General features: G+C 44.3%; 1 protein-coding gene across 1 annotated transcript in view; it reads left to right on the forward strand.

Moving 5' to 3' along the window:
- Positions 1–17,748, forward strand: part of LOC109525350 (GDNF family receptor alpha-2-like) — a 64,092-nt gene that overhangs the window by 24,939 nt on the left and 21,405 nt on the right. The window contains exon 4 of the mRNA XM_019885786.1: positions 11,360–11,738. Within this exon, the coding sequence (XP_019741345.1) occupies positions 11,360–11,738 (379 nt within the window). The remainder of the gene's footprint in view (positions 1–11,359; positions 11,739–17,748) is intronic.

Genomic DNA, 17,748 nt, shown 5'->3' on the forward strand with positions numbered 1-17,748 from the left:
AAAAAAACATGATTGACAGACAGGTTACAATGCCAATATGAAATCGTTTAACGTCGTATTTTTGGAGGGCATGTAGCAGTGCCGGCCCTTGCGATTTCGCACATTCCAGAAACCGTCACCGATCTCACACACTCCTTCAAAAAACACACAAAAAACATACACCCACAAAAAGTACCGTTTAGTAGTTCATTACAGATTGCGTTTTGTATGGACTGCATTGTGACAAAAAAAGTTGCTGACTACACTGTAGTGGCACAAGTCTCTGGTTTGAACCTGCTTTTTACTGAAAATGTTGATTTGAACTCTATCTTGTCAGTGTTTGGGTGGTGTTTGATTTTGAAGGTTCCACCACTTTTTTTCATCTCCGGACCACATTTTAAATTGTGCCTTTGTGTCTTCATAAAAAGAGCATAGAAATGTAGAAAAGAAAGAAATAAGAAAGCACATAAGAGTATTACTTGACAAATATTTGTTGAAAGTTTATTGTAAAAGTGGTCACGTTTAGATTTTTACATTTAAACACTCAACTTTTCAAGGGGGGTAAAAAGTAATAGAAGCACTTTGGCAGATGCGGAGGTTTGCAAAGTGGAGATGCTCATTTTTTGCTGGATTATTTTCAAGAGGGCTTGCAAGGAATTTAAATTCTGCCTGACTACCCCCCCCCCCCCAAAAATCTCAACCATGCACTCGAACCACCATCCACACAAACTTCAAAAATGTTGTCGTCAAAAGATCCTCATGTGGATGGTTTGGCTTCACTGCAATCATTTCCGGCTCTGAACTCCAGTTTAGCTGGTCGACGCTCTTGAACTCTTCCTCTGAGGAGTTGTATTAGAATGATTTGCCATCTGAAGCTGACGCGAGATAACATCGTGGACCCTCTTTGTGCCTAATGCAGACCCCGCTGCGGCGGCAAGTGCAGTGCTAATGACTGATGAGCCCTTTGACACAGCAACACTTGACATGCTCCTCAGGGTCCGGACTAAAGACTTTCCTAACAAGCTCTTGCGCATTCACCCAGGGCCATATTAAATCCAAATTTTGGCACCTTTCCGAATTACTGAGAACATATGCGTAGTCAATAGCCTCTTTTCTAACCTGGGATGACCCCCCCTCACCCCCCATCCCCGCCCCACCCATCAATCTACAGCTTTGCGTGCCTTGAGTAAGGGATGATATATAAAATGCACGATTCAAATTAGGCTGACGTAATGCAGTTACTTGAAAAAGAAGAGGGTTCTCTTTGGGAAAAAAGGGAGGAAGCTAAAACATGTCATTTCAGATAAAATCTACATTTTCTCCACCTCCTCTTGAGGACAGTTCACTGTTACCTTGTTTTATTTTCAGCCTTCTCTGTGCCTGCAGAGGTCTCCAGTCACATTTTAACTGTTCTACTGTACGTGCTTCCCGGCATCGTCGCCTGTCTCCCTTTCACTCCCGTGTGTGCCGTGTGTGTACTAAAAGGCAAATGAGGGTTATTTCCATTACGCTGGCATGATGCCCATGAAAAGCCTACTTAGAGTCAAATGGCTGCAATACCCCAAAGTACGGGAAAGCGTTGGATCAACAGTGAGAAAATAGTTGTTAGCTTTGTGCCCAAGCAGTCAGTGAAGTGTAGTTTATGTCGAAGCCACGGAGCTGCCAACACTAACAAACATTGCTAATCACACTGTGTTAGCTTTGTGCCTAAGCCGTCAGTGAAGTGTAGTTTATGTCGAAGCCACAGAGCTGCCAACACTAACAAACATTGCTAATCACACTGTCTCTATTGTCATGGAATAAACCGTTTTATTTTTGTTTTTTTCGAAGAATAATTTCAAGCAAACTTTATTTAAAAAAAAAAAAGATGCAAGTGGTCCGCAAGTAGAAAGTTAAGGCACGGGAATGGTTATGGCTTGGCGGCACTGCCGTGGCCACCAGCCGGCTGGGTCTCATTGACACGTTTAACCAGAAATATAATTTCAATATTGGCAACCAAACTATTGGCCGAGTGTGGACTATTCATGAAAATTAAGTGGCAGATCTCAGTAACTGCATGACAGTTCAGCCCATTACAGTTGCGTGGCTCCGTGTCCGATGGGCCTAAAATCAATGAAGCCAGGTTGCTGTGCCAATGACTAAGTTGCCCTTTTTTTTTTATTACAGTCACAATGATTCTGAAGATTTCATTTTCAGGAACAGTTTATGCCTAGTCACTTATTTAGATCAGCAGTGGAACTTGGAAGAATAACATACCATGCAACATTTAATGATGACACAGCAATATATATATTTTTTTAACCAGAGACAAAATTCATACTGGTTGATTTATCTTTAATACTGTGTGTACAATACATAATTTGTCTCACTCAGAATATACATGCATTCCATTAAACCACTATTTTGGACGACTAAAGTAGTGTGTCTGTGGCAATGACAAAGATGCTCTTCTTATTATTTCATTCAGCTTGGTTTAAACTAACTTTTGCGTGTGTCTGTGTGAGGCTGCTTTAATGATAACATTAGCGATGAGAATCACAACAGTAAACGACAATACGATATGACATTTCATATCAGTGCATCATCATCATCATCATGGAGTGATAATATGTTCTTAGAGAACCATCAACAATCCAGCATTATACACACATAGATACATATACGGCATTAAATACAAGGGAGTCAAATTACACAGTTCATGTTTGCGATATTACTGTTTATTTGCTACGTGACGAATATCTGCCTGTGAAAGTTGAAGGAACCAGATTTCCTTTTTTTTTTTTGTGGGGCTAATGAGAGCATCCATTAACCATTCAGAGTGTCAAGCTGCTGTTCATTTATTCCGGTAGCTTCACACACTTTCTCGGTAATGTTTGGTACAGCCGCCAGCAAACCTAAGCTAATAGGTATGTGCGGAGTGTAGCGATGAGAGCTGTTGATTGCACTGCTGATGGGCTGGGTTAATTATTAGGAGCAGGAGTCGCACATCTTTCCTGAATTAGTCTGGATTAATTGAACGCGCTTCTAGGCGTGTGTGTGTGTGTGTGTGTGTGTGTGTGTGTGTGTGTGTGTGTGTGTGTGTGTGTGTGTGTGTGTGTGTGTGTGTGTGTGTGTGCCTGCCTAAGTGGCAATCCTCTCATCACATCCTCTCTATCTGTCATGACCAACAGCCATCTGCCTGCTGAAAGCTTTTTCCATTTTATATGTCTTTTATCATTAGCTTATCAACCGCCTCCCTCTTGCGTTGTAGCAAAACAAACCTTCTTTGAGATGCACTCGGAAAATCAATTAGTAACACAATGCTGCACTTTTCCCCACCCATATGCAATATTTGCTTCCTTCCCTTTGCCTCCTGAGTGTGCGTTTTGCCAGTGTGCCCAACTGCCGCACTGCCAGGAAGTGAGCTTTGTGTCTTACATTCACCCCAGGACATTTTTTTTTTTTTTTTTTTTTTTGAACACCAAATTCAATCTCAACTCCACAGCCAGTCACGAAAGAAAAACAAGTTGAAGCGGCTTCAACCCGGAACTATCTTTGTAGTTCATCCGTCTCCTCCTGGACCCCCCCAGTAGCCAACATTAGAGCTTGCAGATGGTCAGGGGAGATTTAGGGGCTGCAATTCATCAATGTAACTGGACAAGCGCCACGGAAAGCTCTCATCCAGCTGGACCATCACCCCCTGTGGGCAGGCCTCAGTCAGACGGCTGCCCTCCCTCGGCGTCGGCAAACCTTCCCGAGACACTTTTTGGAAGCTCAGATCCTGTCAGAAAATGTTGATTTGGGACGAGACGAGAGATTTGGAACTTGAAGGAACTTCCTTGATCAATGATATGGGGAAAATGGATTAATAAGCTGTTATTGTTGTATTGCGATTTTTGTAATGTAATACTGAGGCCTACCACACACCAAGTGACACAGCCAGATGCGACATGATAATTGTGATTTATTATTGATTTTTTTTTCGATTGTAACCTACTTGCTGCAACAGAAAAACTGCGACCCCTAGTGCTCTGAAGAGGAAACATAATTGAATTTTTTGGGGGCGGCGCCGTATTGCCGCCCACCTTTGTGTGCCACTGCCCGGAAAAAAACTGACAATTATGGGGGAAAAAATTGCCGACTCCACATGTCGGTGTGAAAGCAGCCAGGGGGACAAATCAGCCCTGAAGCCGAGGGCACACCTCAAACTGGCGCCGGCAGACCAAAACTCACTTTTCACATGCATGTGTTGTCAGCACAGTTTGTACAAGGTAACAATATTTACAATCAGATTTGCTATGCTCACCTTCAGAATTGTCACCCTCCACTAAACTCCGCTTGAGTCTACTTTCTTTCGATTTGTGTTGTAGTCAAACAACACCGGAAAAATAACTATAGGTTGTCCCCGCCATCACTCTATGGTGCTACGCGGGTGTATATTTTCATGTTCAATGTTTTTGGCGGCCCGGTGATCGAGTGGTTTGCGCGTCGACTTCACAGTGCAGAGGTCGTGGGTTCAATTCCAGCTCTGGCTTTACTGCGTGGAGTTTGTATGTTCTCCTTGTGCCTGCGTGGGTTTTCTCCGGGTATTCCGGTTTCCTCCCACATTCCAAAAACATGCATGGCAGATTTACATACATTAGACAAGATTGATGTCACTTGGGACCAATGAAACAGCAGTAGGCTTGCCTCCTCAGGTCTTCATTGGAGAGGAAATGAATCTATCAACTTATTGACAATGAACACATCCCCAACCAATTCCAACCATGTCCAAAATTAGACCGAACCGTCCCCTTTTTATCGTGCTTGTCTTCTTTTGGGTCACAGGGACTGAGGGTGAAGGTTGACAACACCGAACTGCCACTTGGTCACAGGACACTCGATGGAGACAGAAAATATTCACACCTTGACCTTCACCAAAAATAGCCTCTTGATGGAGGCGGGGAGAGCTGTCAAAAATTGTGCTCAGGAGTAACTAAGTACTCGTAGGATTGCATTAAAACCACACTGACAAATTCAGTCTCTCGAAAATGTGACTTGAGTGTAATTGAGTAAATGTACATCGACTGGCTCGTTCCTCCCACCACTGCCTATTACAAGACTCGGCATTTGACGAAATTTAGACTCATTTCATGTGAGTACAAGGAGAATTGAAATGAGTCCTACTTAGTCCGATGATTGAGGTCTGACTGAAAATATAAAGTACAATGTTTAATATATACGTTCCTGACTCATACTGCACAGCTAGTTATCATGTCAGGGAGGACGTTTTTTTTTTTGTTTGTTTCTTTGCCCTAATCCCACAAACCTCCAAAGACACTAGATAAGAAATAAAGTAAGCGAGTGCAAACATGACCTCCTTGAGAAGGAAGGATTTATCCTCTCCCCCAAGGGCGTGCAACGATATGGAGGGTTTACAATTGCTCACAGAAGGATCTCTGATATTTGTAATTGTCACTACACTGTAAAGAACAGTTAAAAAAAAAAATCAATTTTAAAAAAGTCTGGTATGATGTGGAAGTGCAAACATTTTTTTTTTAAAGTAACAAGCCTTTTTGGACAAAGTCAGGAGTAGTGATTACAAATTTGGCTTTTCCAAAATAGTGAGTAAAGGTCAAAGGTTGTCAGACAAATACGTACATAGGCAAACAGATATTGTCCTAACGTCGATTTTTCAGGGAGCAAAGTAGTTCGACTTTGCTACTTTCCACCTGCTGTATGATGACTCAGAGGCAAGTACATACAGTAAGTAACATGGCGCTTCTCTCCTGTCCTTTTTTTTCCCCTCCAGACAACCTTCTCCATTTAACCTTGATACATCGAAATGAAAGTTAGTTAATGGAAAGAAAGATTCACTATACGCTCTCCAGTCTGTGATGAAATACTTAAACCTCCTTGTGCAGTTTCTCAATACCGGGGTGGAGGGGGGGGCGGAATTTTTTTTTTTCCCCAAGAAGGATCTGAAAGCACAAAATAATTAATTTCAAGGGTCTACTTATTTCCTTTCCCACTTGCAGCGTCCGGTGTTCTACGCAAGCCCATTTGCGGGATTGATATTGTGCGATACAACGCGGCTGCCGTGGGCGCACCCCCCCCCCCCCCCACAACAAAAAGGTGATTTATTATTGATTTTTTTTTCGATTGTAACCTACTTGCTGCAACAGAAAAACTGCGACCCCTAGTGCTCTGAAGAGGAAACATAATTGAATTTTTTGGGGGCGGCGCCGTATTGCCGCCCACCTTTGTGTGCCACTGCCCGGAAAAAAACTGACAATTATGGGGGAAAAAATTGCCGACTCCACATGTCGGTGTGAAAGCAGCCAGGGGGACAAATCAGCCCTGAAGCCGAGGGCACACCTCAAACTGGCGCCGGCAGACCAAAACTCACTTTTCACATGCATGTGTTGTCAGCACAGTTTGTACAAGGTAACAATATTTACAATCAGATTTGCTATGCTCACCTTCAGAATTGTCACCCTCCACTAAACTCCGCTTGAGTCTACTTTCTTTCGATTTGTGTTGTAGTCAAACAACACCGGAAAAATAACTATAGGTTGTCCCCGCCATCACTCTATGGTGCTACGCGGGTGTATATTTTCATGTTCAATGTTTTTGGCGGCCCGGTGATCGAGTGGTTTGCGCGTCGACTTCACAGTGCAGAGGTCGTGGGTTCAATTCCAGCTCTGGCTTTACTGCGTGGAGTTTGTATGTTCTCCTTGTGCCTGCGTGGGTTTTCTCCGGGTATTCCGGTTTCCTCCCACATTCCAAAAACATGCATGGCAGATTTACATACATTAGACAAGATTGATGTCACTTGGGACCAATGAAACAGCAGTAGGCTTGCCTCCTCAGGTCTTCATTGGAGAGGAAATGAATCTATCAACTTATTGACAATGAACACATCCCCAACCAATTCCAACCATGTCCAAAATTAGACCGAACCGTCCCCTTTTTATCGTGCTTGTCTTCTTTTGGGTCACAGGGACTGAGGGTGAAGGTTGACAACACCGAACTGCCACTTGGTCACAGGACACTCGATGGAGACAGAAAATATTCACACCTTGACCTTCACCAAAAATAGCCTCTTGATGGAGGCGGGGAGAGCTGTCAAAAATTGTGCTCAGGAGTAACTAAGTACTCGTAGGATTGCATTAAAACCACACTGACAAATTCAGTCTCTCGAAAATGTGACTTGAGTGTAATTGAGTAAATGTACATCGACTGGCTCGTTCCTCCCACCACTGCCTATTACAAGACTCGGCATTTGACGAAATTTAGACTCATTTCATGTGAGTACAAGGAGAATTGAAATGAGTCCTACTTAGTCCGATGATTGAGGTCTGACTGAAAATATAAAGTACAATGTTTAATATATACGTTCCTGACTCATACTGCACAGCTAGTTATCATGTCAGGGAGGACGTTTTTTTTTTTGTTTGTTTCTTTGCCCTAATCCCACAAACCTCCAAAGACACTAGATAAGAAATAAAGTAAGCGAGTGCAAACATGACCTCCTTGAGAAGGAAGGATTTATCCTCTCCCCCAAGGGCGTGCAACGATATGGAGGGTTTACAATTGCTCACAGAAGGATCTCTGATATTTGTAATTGTCACTACCCTGTAAAGAACAGTTAAAAAAAAAAATCAATTTTAAAAAAGTCTGGTATGATGTGGAAGTGCAAACATTTTTTTTTTAAAGTAACAAGCCTTTTTGGACAAAGTCAGGAGTAGTGATTACAAATTTGGCTTTTCCAAAATAGTGAGTAAAGGTCAAAGGTTGTCAGACAAATACGTACATAGGCAAACAGATATTGTCCTAACGTCGATTTTTCAGGGAGCAAAGTAGTTCGACTTTGCTACTTTCCACCTGCTGTATGATGACTCAGAGGCAAGTACATACAGTAAGTAACATGGCGCTTCTCTCCTGTCCTTTTTTTTCCCCTCCAGACAACCTTCTCCATTTAACCTTGATACATCGAAATGAAAGTTAGTTAATGGAAAGAAAGATTCACTATACGCTCTCCAGTCTGTGATGAAATACTTAAACCTCCTTGTGCAGTTTCTCAATACCGGGGTGGAGGGGGGGGCGGAATTTTTTTTTTTCCCCAAGAAGGATCTGAAAGCACAAAATAATTAATTTCAAGGGTCTACTTATTTCCTTTCCCACTTGCAGCGTCCGGTGTTCTACGCAAGCCCATTTGCGGGATTGATATTGTGCGATACAACGCGGCTGCCGTGGGCGCACCCCCCCCCCCTTCCAAAAACAAATGGTCTTCTTCCTGCTGCAGGCTGTCTGATAGACACAGTGTGAGATTGGTTCTGTTGAATAAGAGATGAATCTCTGGGTGTCACCGTGGCGCCGTGACCTCTGAAATATCATTATCTACACGGGGAGGGAGGTTAAATCTTCGAATATCGCTTGAATACAAGCGAACGGGGTACACAAATGTATCATTTTTTTCCCTTGCCCCGTGGTCGGAAGCGGCACATCTAATGGCATCGTCTGGAATCCACAAATATCGGGGATAATGACTGCGCTTAGGTCTGTCGTTGCACTTGACAAACAGAGGCGGGTTTAATCGTTTACCATTCAAATTGCGGCTTTTAGAACCAAGTGGGAGATTATTAAAGTATGGGGTGTTCAGGCTTGTATTTTGGAAACTGTGATATTTTATTTAGTTGGCACTTTAGTCTTGATGCTTAACAGTCAACTTGGAATAAATGAATAGGGGCCTCCAAATAGTGATGAATGGAGCCGCAAAAGGTCCTTCTCATCGTAATTCTGTCAAATGATTAAAATGCGACAACATGCTCCTCCCACAAAATAGTGGAGGCGGAAAAGCTTGGCAAAATAATTGGCAGAATTTGCCTAAAATGCCTACTTTAGACCAAAATGGATGACTTCCTGATCAATTTGGGGCAATGGGCGTTGAGAATTTTCCATTTGCTGTTTTCATACTGTATATATTCCTCCTCATGCTTGTACCATCCATCAATTTTCTGAACCGCGTTATCCTCACAAGGGTCGCGGGGGATGCTGGAGCCTATCCCAGCTGCCTTCGGGCAGTAGGCGGACACCCTGAACCGGTTGCCAGCCAATCTCAGGGCACACAGAGACGAACAACCATCCGCGCTCACACTCACACCGAGGGACAATTCAGAGAATTCAATCAGCCTGCCACGCATGTTTTGTGGGAGGAAACCGGAGTACCCGGAGAAAACCCACACAGGCCCAGTGAGAACATGCAAATTCCACACAGGAAGGCCGGAGCCGGGATCGAACCCACGACCTATGCACTGTGAGGTCGACGCGCTAACCACTCGATCACCGGGCCGCCCATACTTGTACCCTAATAAATAATTTGTGACATTAATTGTGTCAAAGCTCAAATATGTATTTGAACAAACGGCCTTGGCAGCACTGGAGTGAAGAATATTTCACGTTACTCGCGCTGCTTCATGATATAATGATGACGATTTTTGTCCCTTATTCTCAAATTGCTAATTCTTGAACATCTCATTTGAAATGTGACAAAATCCATTTCTGTTTGACTCGGGGGGGGTCTTCGACAGATGAAATCGATATTCCACTCACAGCAGATGTCCAGTTGTTCTCTTTCCGGTGACTCGCAGAGACAATCTGTCATGTTATTGAGGAATGAAATTCCTGTTGACCACAGCCGCAAGGATGCGTGCTTTGTTTGTTGACCGTACTTTACTGCAGAGCTTCCCTGTGATCTATCATGGATTGTTGCTGTTGACCGCGTATCGATGTGTATCTCTCGGTTATTATTGCATTTGTGGCGGCCGGGTTTTGTTTGTCCGACCACGTTTTATGGAGTGGTAAAAAAAAACAAAAAAACTGACAATCCCATCCATCCATCCATTTACTATATTGCTTGCACTCATTCGGGTTACAGGTGAGCTGAAGTCTATCCCAGCAGAATTTGGGCAAGAGTCACGGTACACCACGGACTTTTCGCCTGCCACTCAAAAGGCACGTACAGACAAATAAACATTCCGGCTCACATTCACAGCCGACGGGCAAGTTAGAGTCTTCAATGAGCGTAACAGGTCTGTTTTTGACATGAGGGAGGAAGCCAGAGGGCCTGGGGACGACCCGGGGAGAACATGCAAACTCCACACAGGAAGGAGCGCCAGGCAGAAATGCTCAGCACGACTTGATCGTGCTGCCATTGGCAATCCCCTCTTGAATCAATTCCGCCATCATCAATTCCGGTGGAGTTGTGGGTACTTGAGCTTCCTCCCGCTACCGACAAATATGTACAGTATGTTCTGCACACCGAGGACTTTCAAAGTAAGTTCGATTGGCTGTCTGAGAGTCAGAATAGGTATGCGCATAACCGATGCAGAAAATCGATGGTTTTGTGGCTCACGTCGTTGAGTTTCTTGCAACATCCTCAGGATCAATTCCTGAACAAGTGCAGTTAATAATCTCGCTGAAAATGATCAGCCCGTGTCATCAATCTGTGGAGGAGTGGACTGACAAAAAGTCCTTTTTTGACTATTTCTACAGTGTCTACAAAAGTGTTACACGGCGATTATATTGCCGTGAGAGAATATCAGGTGCGGCGCAGGAAATGATCCAGTTTTGGATAATTGATCAGAAAAAGAATTTATCTTTATGAATTTATGCCAGGGGACATATAATAAGTGGGTCGCTGATGGAGTGCTGCAGGGGTGTCAAACTCATTTTAGTCGCGGGCCAATTTGGAGATACGTCTTCCCTCGGAGGGCCGTTCTGACAGTGAACCCACAAAATTATTATATTTTACACAAGAAATTTTGAAACCAGTCAAGTCGATTAAAATCAAGTGAGGGTAAACAGGGTAACAAAATGATTGCAAAGTCTCAACGTTATTTATTCCACATGAGCATTTTTGACATTTCGGAAAAGATTTCAGCAAGTTCACACACATGATTTGCTTTCGTGGGCCACATAAAATGACCTGGCGGGCTGGATCTGGCCCCCGGGCCTTGAGTTTGACTTATGTAGTGTAGTGGTACACTCGCGGACAGCTTGGGATCGGTTCCCACTCAGTGACGGTGTGGATGTGGGTGTGAATGGTTATTTGTCTCAATGTGTGCCCTGCGACTGACTGGCGACCAGTTCAAGGGGTACTCCGCTTTTTGCCCGAAGTCAGCTGGGATCGGCTCCAGCAATCTCTTCGATGCTCTTCAGGATAAGCGGTGTTTAAAATGGATGGATGGATGGATGGATGGATGGATGGATGGATGGATGGATGGGCATATAATGACAATGGCAGAACAATTAACTCGTCTTCCATTAGATGGTAGATGGCACAGTTGGACCCTTTATTACAGAACAGAAAAATAGTGTAAATGTAAACCAATAAAAGTCTGTCTCCCTCTCCGATTAGGGATGCTCACAGTAGCCCCGAAGGGTTTCCACTGCGCCGACGCCGAGAAAACCTGCAACCCCTGCCTGGACGCTGCCAAAGCCTGCAACCTCAACGGCACCTGCAAGAGGCACCGCTCGTCCTATATCGCCACCTGCAGCAAGGAGGACCCCAACAAGGGGGAAACCTGCAGCAAGAAGCGCTGCCACAAAGCACTGCGACTCTTCCTGGACCGCGTGCCCACCGAGTTCAGCCACCGCCTGCTGTTCTGTCCCTGCCAGACGGAGGGCTGCGCCGAGCGCCGCCGCCAGACCATCGTGCCCGATTGCTCGTATAAAGAGAAAGAAAAACCCAACTGCCTGGAGCTGAGGACGGTCTGCCGCCAGGACTCTCTCTGCAGGTGTGTGGGAAGGGGTTCGGAAGGGGTCAGGGTGCACATTAAACTGCGGGAGCTAACGGGAAATGAGCTCTCATAAGGTGTGGGGCCTGAAGCAGTAGCATAGCGGCATTTGCCAGGGCCCTGGGCAGTTCTGGTAGCAACGTCCTCGATGGGTCTGTGGTGCTTCCTGGGTCCACCAGTGCAGTATAGAGCTGTTTAGGCCCTTTGGAAGACTGGATTCAATTTAGCTTTCAGGAATGCAAAGTGAATCAAGAAAATGGTGAGAAGAGTCGAGACCTTACATCTCCAAAATTACAATTAAAAAAAATTATCTTACACACTTCAACTACGAGTAGATTTATTTTCCCGATTTTGAACAATTATGGTTATGATCCTTTGGAGTAGCCTGCACTTTCCAAAGCCAGCCCCTACAAAGCTATGCCACTGGCGAGAGCCCCCATGGCGGCAGGAAATCGTGTATCATCCATCCGTAAGGGTTTTCTAATACCAAATCTTCTCTCGTCGCTTTCAACTCATTCCAAAACATGCACTACTGAAACTCATGAATAACAATTGGCTCAGCTTCGCCCGCCCACCAATCAGGGGGCCAACTGTAGTGAGCAGGACAGGATGCAAAGGTTTGCGCCCTGAAGCGTGACCATTTTTATCTCCTCTCAATGCTTCCAAAGTTAAAATTTGTCTTTTTGACACGGTCAAAATAAATCTCATCATTTGTATGTTGGCAAGAAAAAAAAAAAGTAAAGACAATTTGCAATACGGGTACTTTGGTAAGAAACGTGAATAATTTGCTTTCGCGGGCCACAGAAAATGATGTGATGGGCCAGATCTGGCCCACTGGCCTTGAGTTGAACACCTATGTTTTAGAATATCATTTTTTTTTTAATTACAATTTTTATATAGATAGATAGATTGGGTTAGTTGTAAGGTAAAATGCAAAAAAAAAAAAAATCTACAACTTCAAACTGTGAATAACGAATCAATCCAATATATAATTTCCACTTTTTGAATGGAGCTACTGAAACACATTTCACGGTGTTCTAATTTATTTAGATGTAAGTGCATCTGTGTTGCCCTGACGAGACCCCCACAAATCTCATGGAACTTATAACTGGTCTTTTTTTTTTATCAGTTCTACATCAGTTCTACATATAAAAAGAGCCACAATACGTCTGACTTCATCATTATTATTTTATATTGATGACAATGAGCTAAAAGGGACTCGCAGAGAGTCACTCCGCAGCAGTGATGTTCCTCCCGTGGCATCTTTGAAGTTTTTATGTTTTTCTGCTGTGACTTTGCCAGCAAACTAATTCCACTTTTAAGGATGCCGTAGCTCTTCAGTTCAGGATGAACTTGTGTGGGTGAGTTGTTGAGACAATGCCCAATTAAGCATAAAAAAAAGGGAAAAAAAACATTAATGGCTCACTTTGACTCCATAGCGACCGTGTTGGATCCAGGCAGCCGCCTTCAATTCACACCTAGCCAGCCGTGTCATGTCTACTTGTGTTGGAGCCGCCGAGAACCCGGCAAAACACACTGTGTGCTGTTCACCCAATCAAGTCGAAGGATCTTCACACTTTCCAGAGCTCCGTGCGTGCGTGCCGCGTGCGTGTGTGCATGTGTGCGTGCGTGTGCGTGTGTGTCCAGCCAGTTCATTAGTCTAATAGCTCGAAAACTGTGGGACATTTGAATAATTCAAAGTATTTAAAAGCTCATTTGAGAGCCTAATGAAGTTCGACGGAGCGCTAGACCCCTGAATGTCCACTGCTAAATATAAAAGCCAGTGTGGGAAATATCCAACAGGAAAAAAAAAAACATTAATGGCTAATTTTCCATTTCCCCACTGTGACAGATGATTAGGCAGCTGATACAACCATTAGTGCCACGTCTGGGTGGCATTTACATGTTGAATACAGCAAGTTGGAGCAGGCAACAGCAGTTTTGGGCGGGGGGGGGGGGGTTTCCAGAAAAATGTTCAATCAACTTTCGGAGGTGAATTTTGTCGAATTTTCAGACAAGATGCGACCACCACTGGACACACATGTGCGTCACTTGCCAGGATACAGCTACCTGACGTCCATCCATCCATCCATTTTGATCCGCTTATCCTCACAAGGGTCATGGGGCATGCTGGAGCCTATCCCAGCTGTCTTCGGGCAGTAGGCGGGGGACACCCTGAACTGGTTGCCAGCCAATCGTAAGGCACACAATAATAGACGAACAACCATTGACACTCAAAATCACAACTAGCAACCATTTAGAGTGCACCATTAACCTGCCATGTATGTTTTTGGTATGTGGGAGGAAACCCGAGAACCCGGAGAAAACCCATCCAGGCATAGGGAGAACATACCAGCTCGACACAGGCAGGCCGGAACCAGAATCGAACCCTACACTCCTGTGCTGAGAGGCCAGCGTGCTCACCATTCACCACCGTGTCGCCCTCTTCCTGACATTCCGAAACAAATTTGTGATTTATTATACTGATCACAACTCTTCAAGTGGAGAATCAACTTAATCTGCTTTTTCTGTTGCTGCACCTCTTGAGCTCAGGTCAGGATGCCAGTGCTTTGCCCAAGGGCACCTCAGCACTACAGGGGAAAACTAGCCTCTTTCCAGGAACTCGTTGCCATGGATTAGTCGCAACATGACTCGAACCGGGACACCTGCGATTCCAAAGCCGACGACCATACCGATGAGCTACTGCTAGCGCAAAAAGCATTCAATGTTTCCAAGTAATCTCGAAATGTCCACATTCTATTAATTACAGAGCTAACAAAATTCCAGAAAAGACGCCTTCAGTGTGACAATAAAGCAATAAGCGGTGGGTTGAACAAGCCGCAACTACAAATTCCCCACGGTCTAATTTCCTCTGCACTTAACTGGATTACATCTCGCGCCATATGAGTAACATAATCGATGTGTAATTAAATGTTTTCGCTTTTTTAAAATGCTCTGTTTACACCCCCTTTTTTGGGGGGTGCGGGGGGGAATCTGAAGTAATCTCAGCTCTCCAGACTGAGCAACGCAGCCGAATGTGACTGAAGTGGCCAATTGTGGAAAAGGAACAATGGATGACTCACATACGTGCATTTGAACCTCGGACGCAGAAAGGAAACTTGCGGCAATCGAAAAACTGCGAACGAGAAGCAATGTTTTAAGGTTCGGCAAATGTCAAATTCTTTTGTTAAGTGAACAAGACACACGATTCGAAAAGCAGAAGCACAGTTATATGATGAAGAAAGAAAAAGAAGTGAAACAAAGGAGACTGGATATTTGAGAGGCGATTCCCTGCCTGCACATTTCAGTGACAGAGACTATCCACGCTTCACTTTTTCGGATACAAAAGAAATTAAAAATATAAAATTTCAAATTTCAAATTGTGGCAAAACTAGCGCTGATGGCCGACCGCTCATGATAAGTCGAAGAGCCGTTCAGCCCCGTTGTTCAGTTTGCGGCAGGCCATTTAGTCTGCTCGTCATCATTTTGGAGAAACTATTCACAAAAGTCACATTCTTTCCATTAAAACCATCCAAAGCAGCTAAAACCTCTACTCCAATTTATGATTGTCCCGATAATTGCTTGTGTGCGGACATTGTGTCATCTGTTTTCAGACCGAGATTATTTCTTCGACCCGATGGCACTCAGGTGTCAGGGGTTCACCTACGTCTTGAGATATACGTAATAGAGCATAAAAGCTCATTATCTGCGGCCGCGAAAGGTCAACAGCTCGATGAGCACGTAGCTGCACATAATTGTACGGTACACGCACTGACAATCCCTGACTTTCGTCCACACGTGCAGCCAAATGGCGGCAAGTGCTCACCAATACAATATGATGTCCTCCGTTGACTCTATTTGTCCCGGAAAACATCCCAAGAACTGATTTCATTTAATCGGATCATTGATTGACGCTGCAGCATTAGCCCTAATCTATGCTGCGCCCTCAATATGTTGTACAAGGAAATCGAATTTCAACTCATTTGTCATGCTAATGAAGACAGCGTCAAGGCGTTAGGACTTTATTTTGTGGCTCCGTGTGAAGAAACCCTGCAGAGAAACCTTCTCAAAATTAGAGGCAATGCTTTTAAAACTTTTTTTTTTTTTTGAAAAGTTAACTCTCAACAATACACACCGGAAAAATGCCAGAGGAAAACTTTTTGCTCTTCCCTCTGGGAGATGTGTTGATTAAAGCAAGGGATGATCATTCAACGACAGGCCTGTCTCCCCCCGGGGACATCCACCTCCAAACAGGATGCACAGCTCGCCCGCCTGAGTCTCTTTCATTCCAAATGCGGGGCTAGCTTTGGAGAAGAACGGAAATGTTGCGATAATGTGACAGGACGACAAGGAAAAGAATGCAGACGGTCTCATGAGATTGATCACACCTTGACTGTAACGGAGATGACGAAGCAGCAAAAGGAGAAGGACGAAAGGGGAAAATTGCCATCTTGAAGGGAGGGGAAGGCAGACTGGACTACACCCTGAACTGTGCACGGCACATATCGAGACGAACAACCCTTCACAGTCATATCCACATCACTGAGCGGGAACCGATTCAACGCCCCCAAGTCAGGCGAGCGCACCACTGCAACATCAGCGACCATAAAAGACCCAAAAAAAGAAAAAAAAAATCAAACAATACTTGGAGTTCATCTTTTCGATGCTCACGATGTTTTGTTAGTGTCTTGTATTGCCAGGCATGGTGACCTCCACATTTTTTTTTTGTGCAGTATCGGAGGCCTATTTTTATATTTTTGGTTGGCTTCCAAAAGAAGTAAAAGGCAAAAGCCAAAAGCGCCCCTGTTACAACTTGCGCAAGTCAAAAAGTCGTGTAAAAAAATGCTCATTCGCATCAGCGGCTCCAACTTGCAGTATGACAATACTTTTTGTTCAAGTCATTGTTACATTCATATTGTTTCCAGGTTGGAGCCAAGAGCCCCTGCAGACCAAAAAAAAATAGATATGAGTGGACTTCAAATATATAACATTGGCTGGGGTTTTGGTGGCTTTGTGCACAGAGATTTTGTTCTCTACCTGGTGTCCGCGGAGGATAAATTGTTGATTTTCAGTGGGGTCCGGGGACTAGACGACGAGCACGCGTTAAATGGAGCAGCACTCATTTCTTCCACTCGGCTGTCCTTCTGCCGCAGTTTGCCGCGATGTTATTTTGTTCTATAATCCAGCGCAAAGAAACAAAAACAGACATCGCTTTCCTCTGTTGCTTTTTCAACCTTCAAATGAATGCGCTCCGTTGAGAGCCGCCGTGTCCGACGGTGACAGCGGCCTCGATTTGGACGTCCTATTGTGTCTGGTGGAGAGTCGCAGGCACGCGTCGAATCAAAGAGGCTCCCAATCCATTTTAATGTCACTGGACGCGTTGAATCCAAGCGGCACTGAGCCCCACAGTAAATGTGGAGTCTATTGATTGGCCGTAGGATCAATGCAACACTTCTATCTTTGATTTATATCGCCCACCTTACCCCCATCCCCACGCTTACCGGTGGTTGCTTGCTCATTGAATGCTTTGCCTACTGCTTTACAAGGTGGAACGCTGAGTGACAATCGATCACCCAACAGGTAGAAATAACGACATAAACACGCGCGCGCACACAAAAATCAGTTTGGTGAGAAACAGCAGCAGGCAGAGTGAGCAACCCAAATCATAATGCCTTGTGACCTCAAAGGTACTCCCACTAAGCATGAACCTATTCTTTTCACTAAATTCTTCTTGGGCACGCCATTGGTTGTGAAGTAAGTCTTTGACAACAATTTTTTTTGTCTTCTTTTAAAGTTACTTGTAGTCCAAAACACTTTGTGCTTGAGATCACCACTGGGCCAGAACTATTTTTTTCTCTTTCTCTTTCAATTTGTCAATCGGCGTGAATGTAAATGAGTTGGTTTTCTCGGTATGCTCAAGCAAAAACCTAATTAGAGTTCGGACTCACACCCAAAGTACATGTTTGCTATTCGTTTACCGTTTATAATCTTGAACCAATTCCGATGGGTT

This window comes from Hippocampus comes, unplaced genomic scaffold, assembly GCF_001891065.2.
Source record: "Hippocampus comes isolate QL1 unplaced genomic scaffold, H_comes_QL1_v1.1 scaffold78, whole genome shotgun sequence".
NCBI lineage: Eukaryota > Metazoa > Chordata > Actinopteri > Syngnathiformes > Syngnathidae > Hippocampus > Hippocampus comes.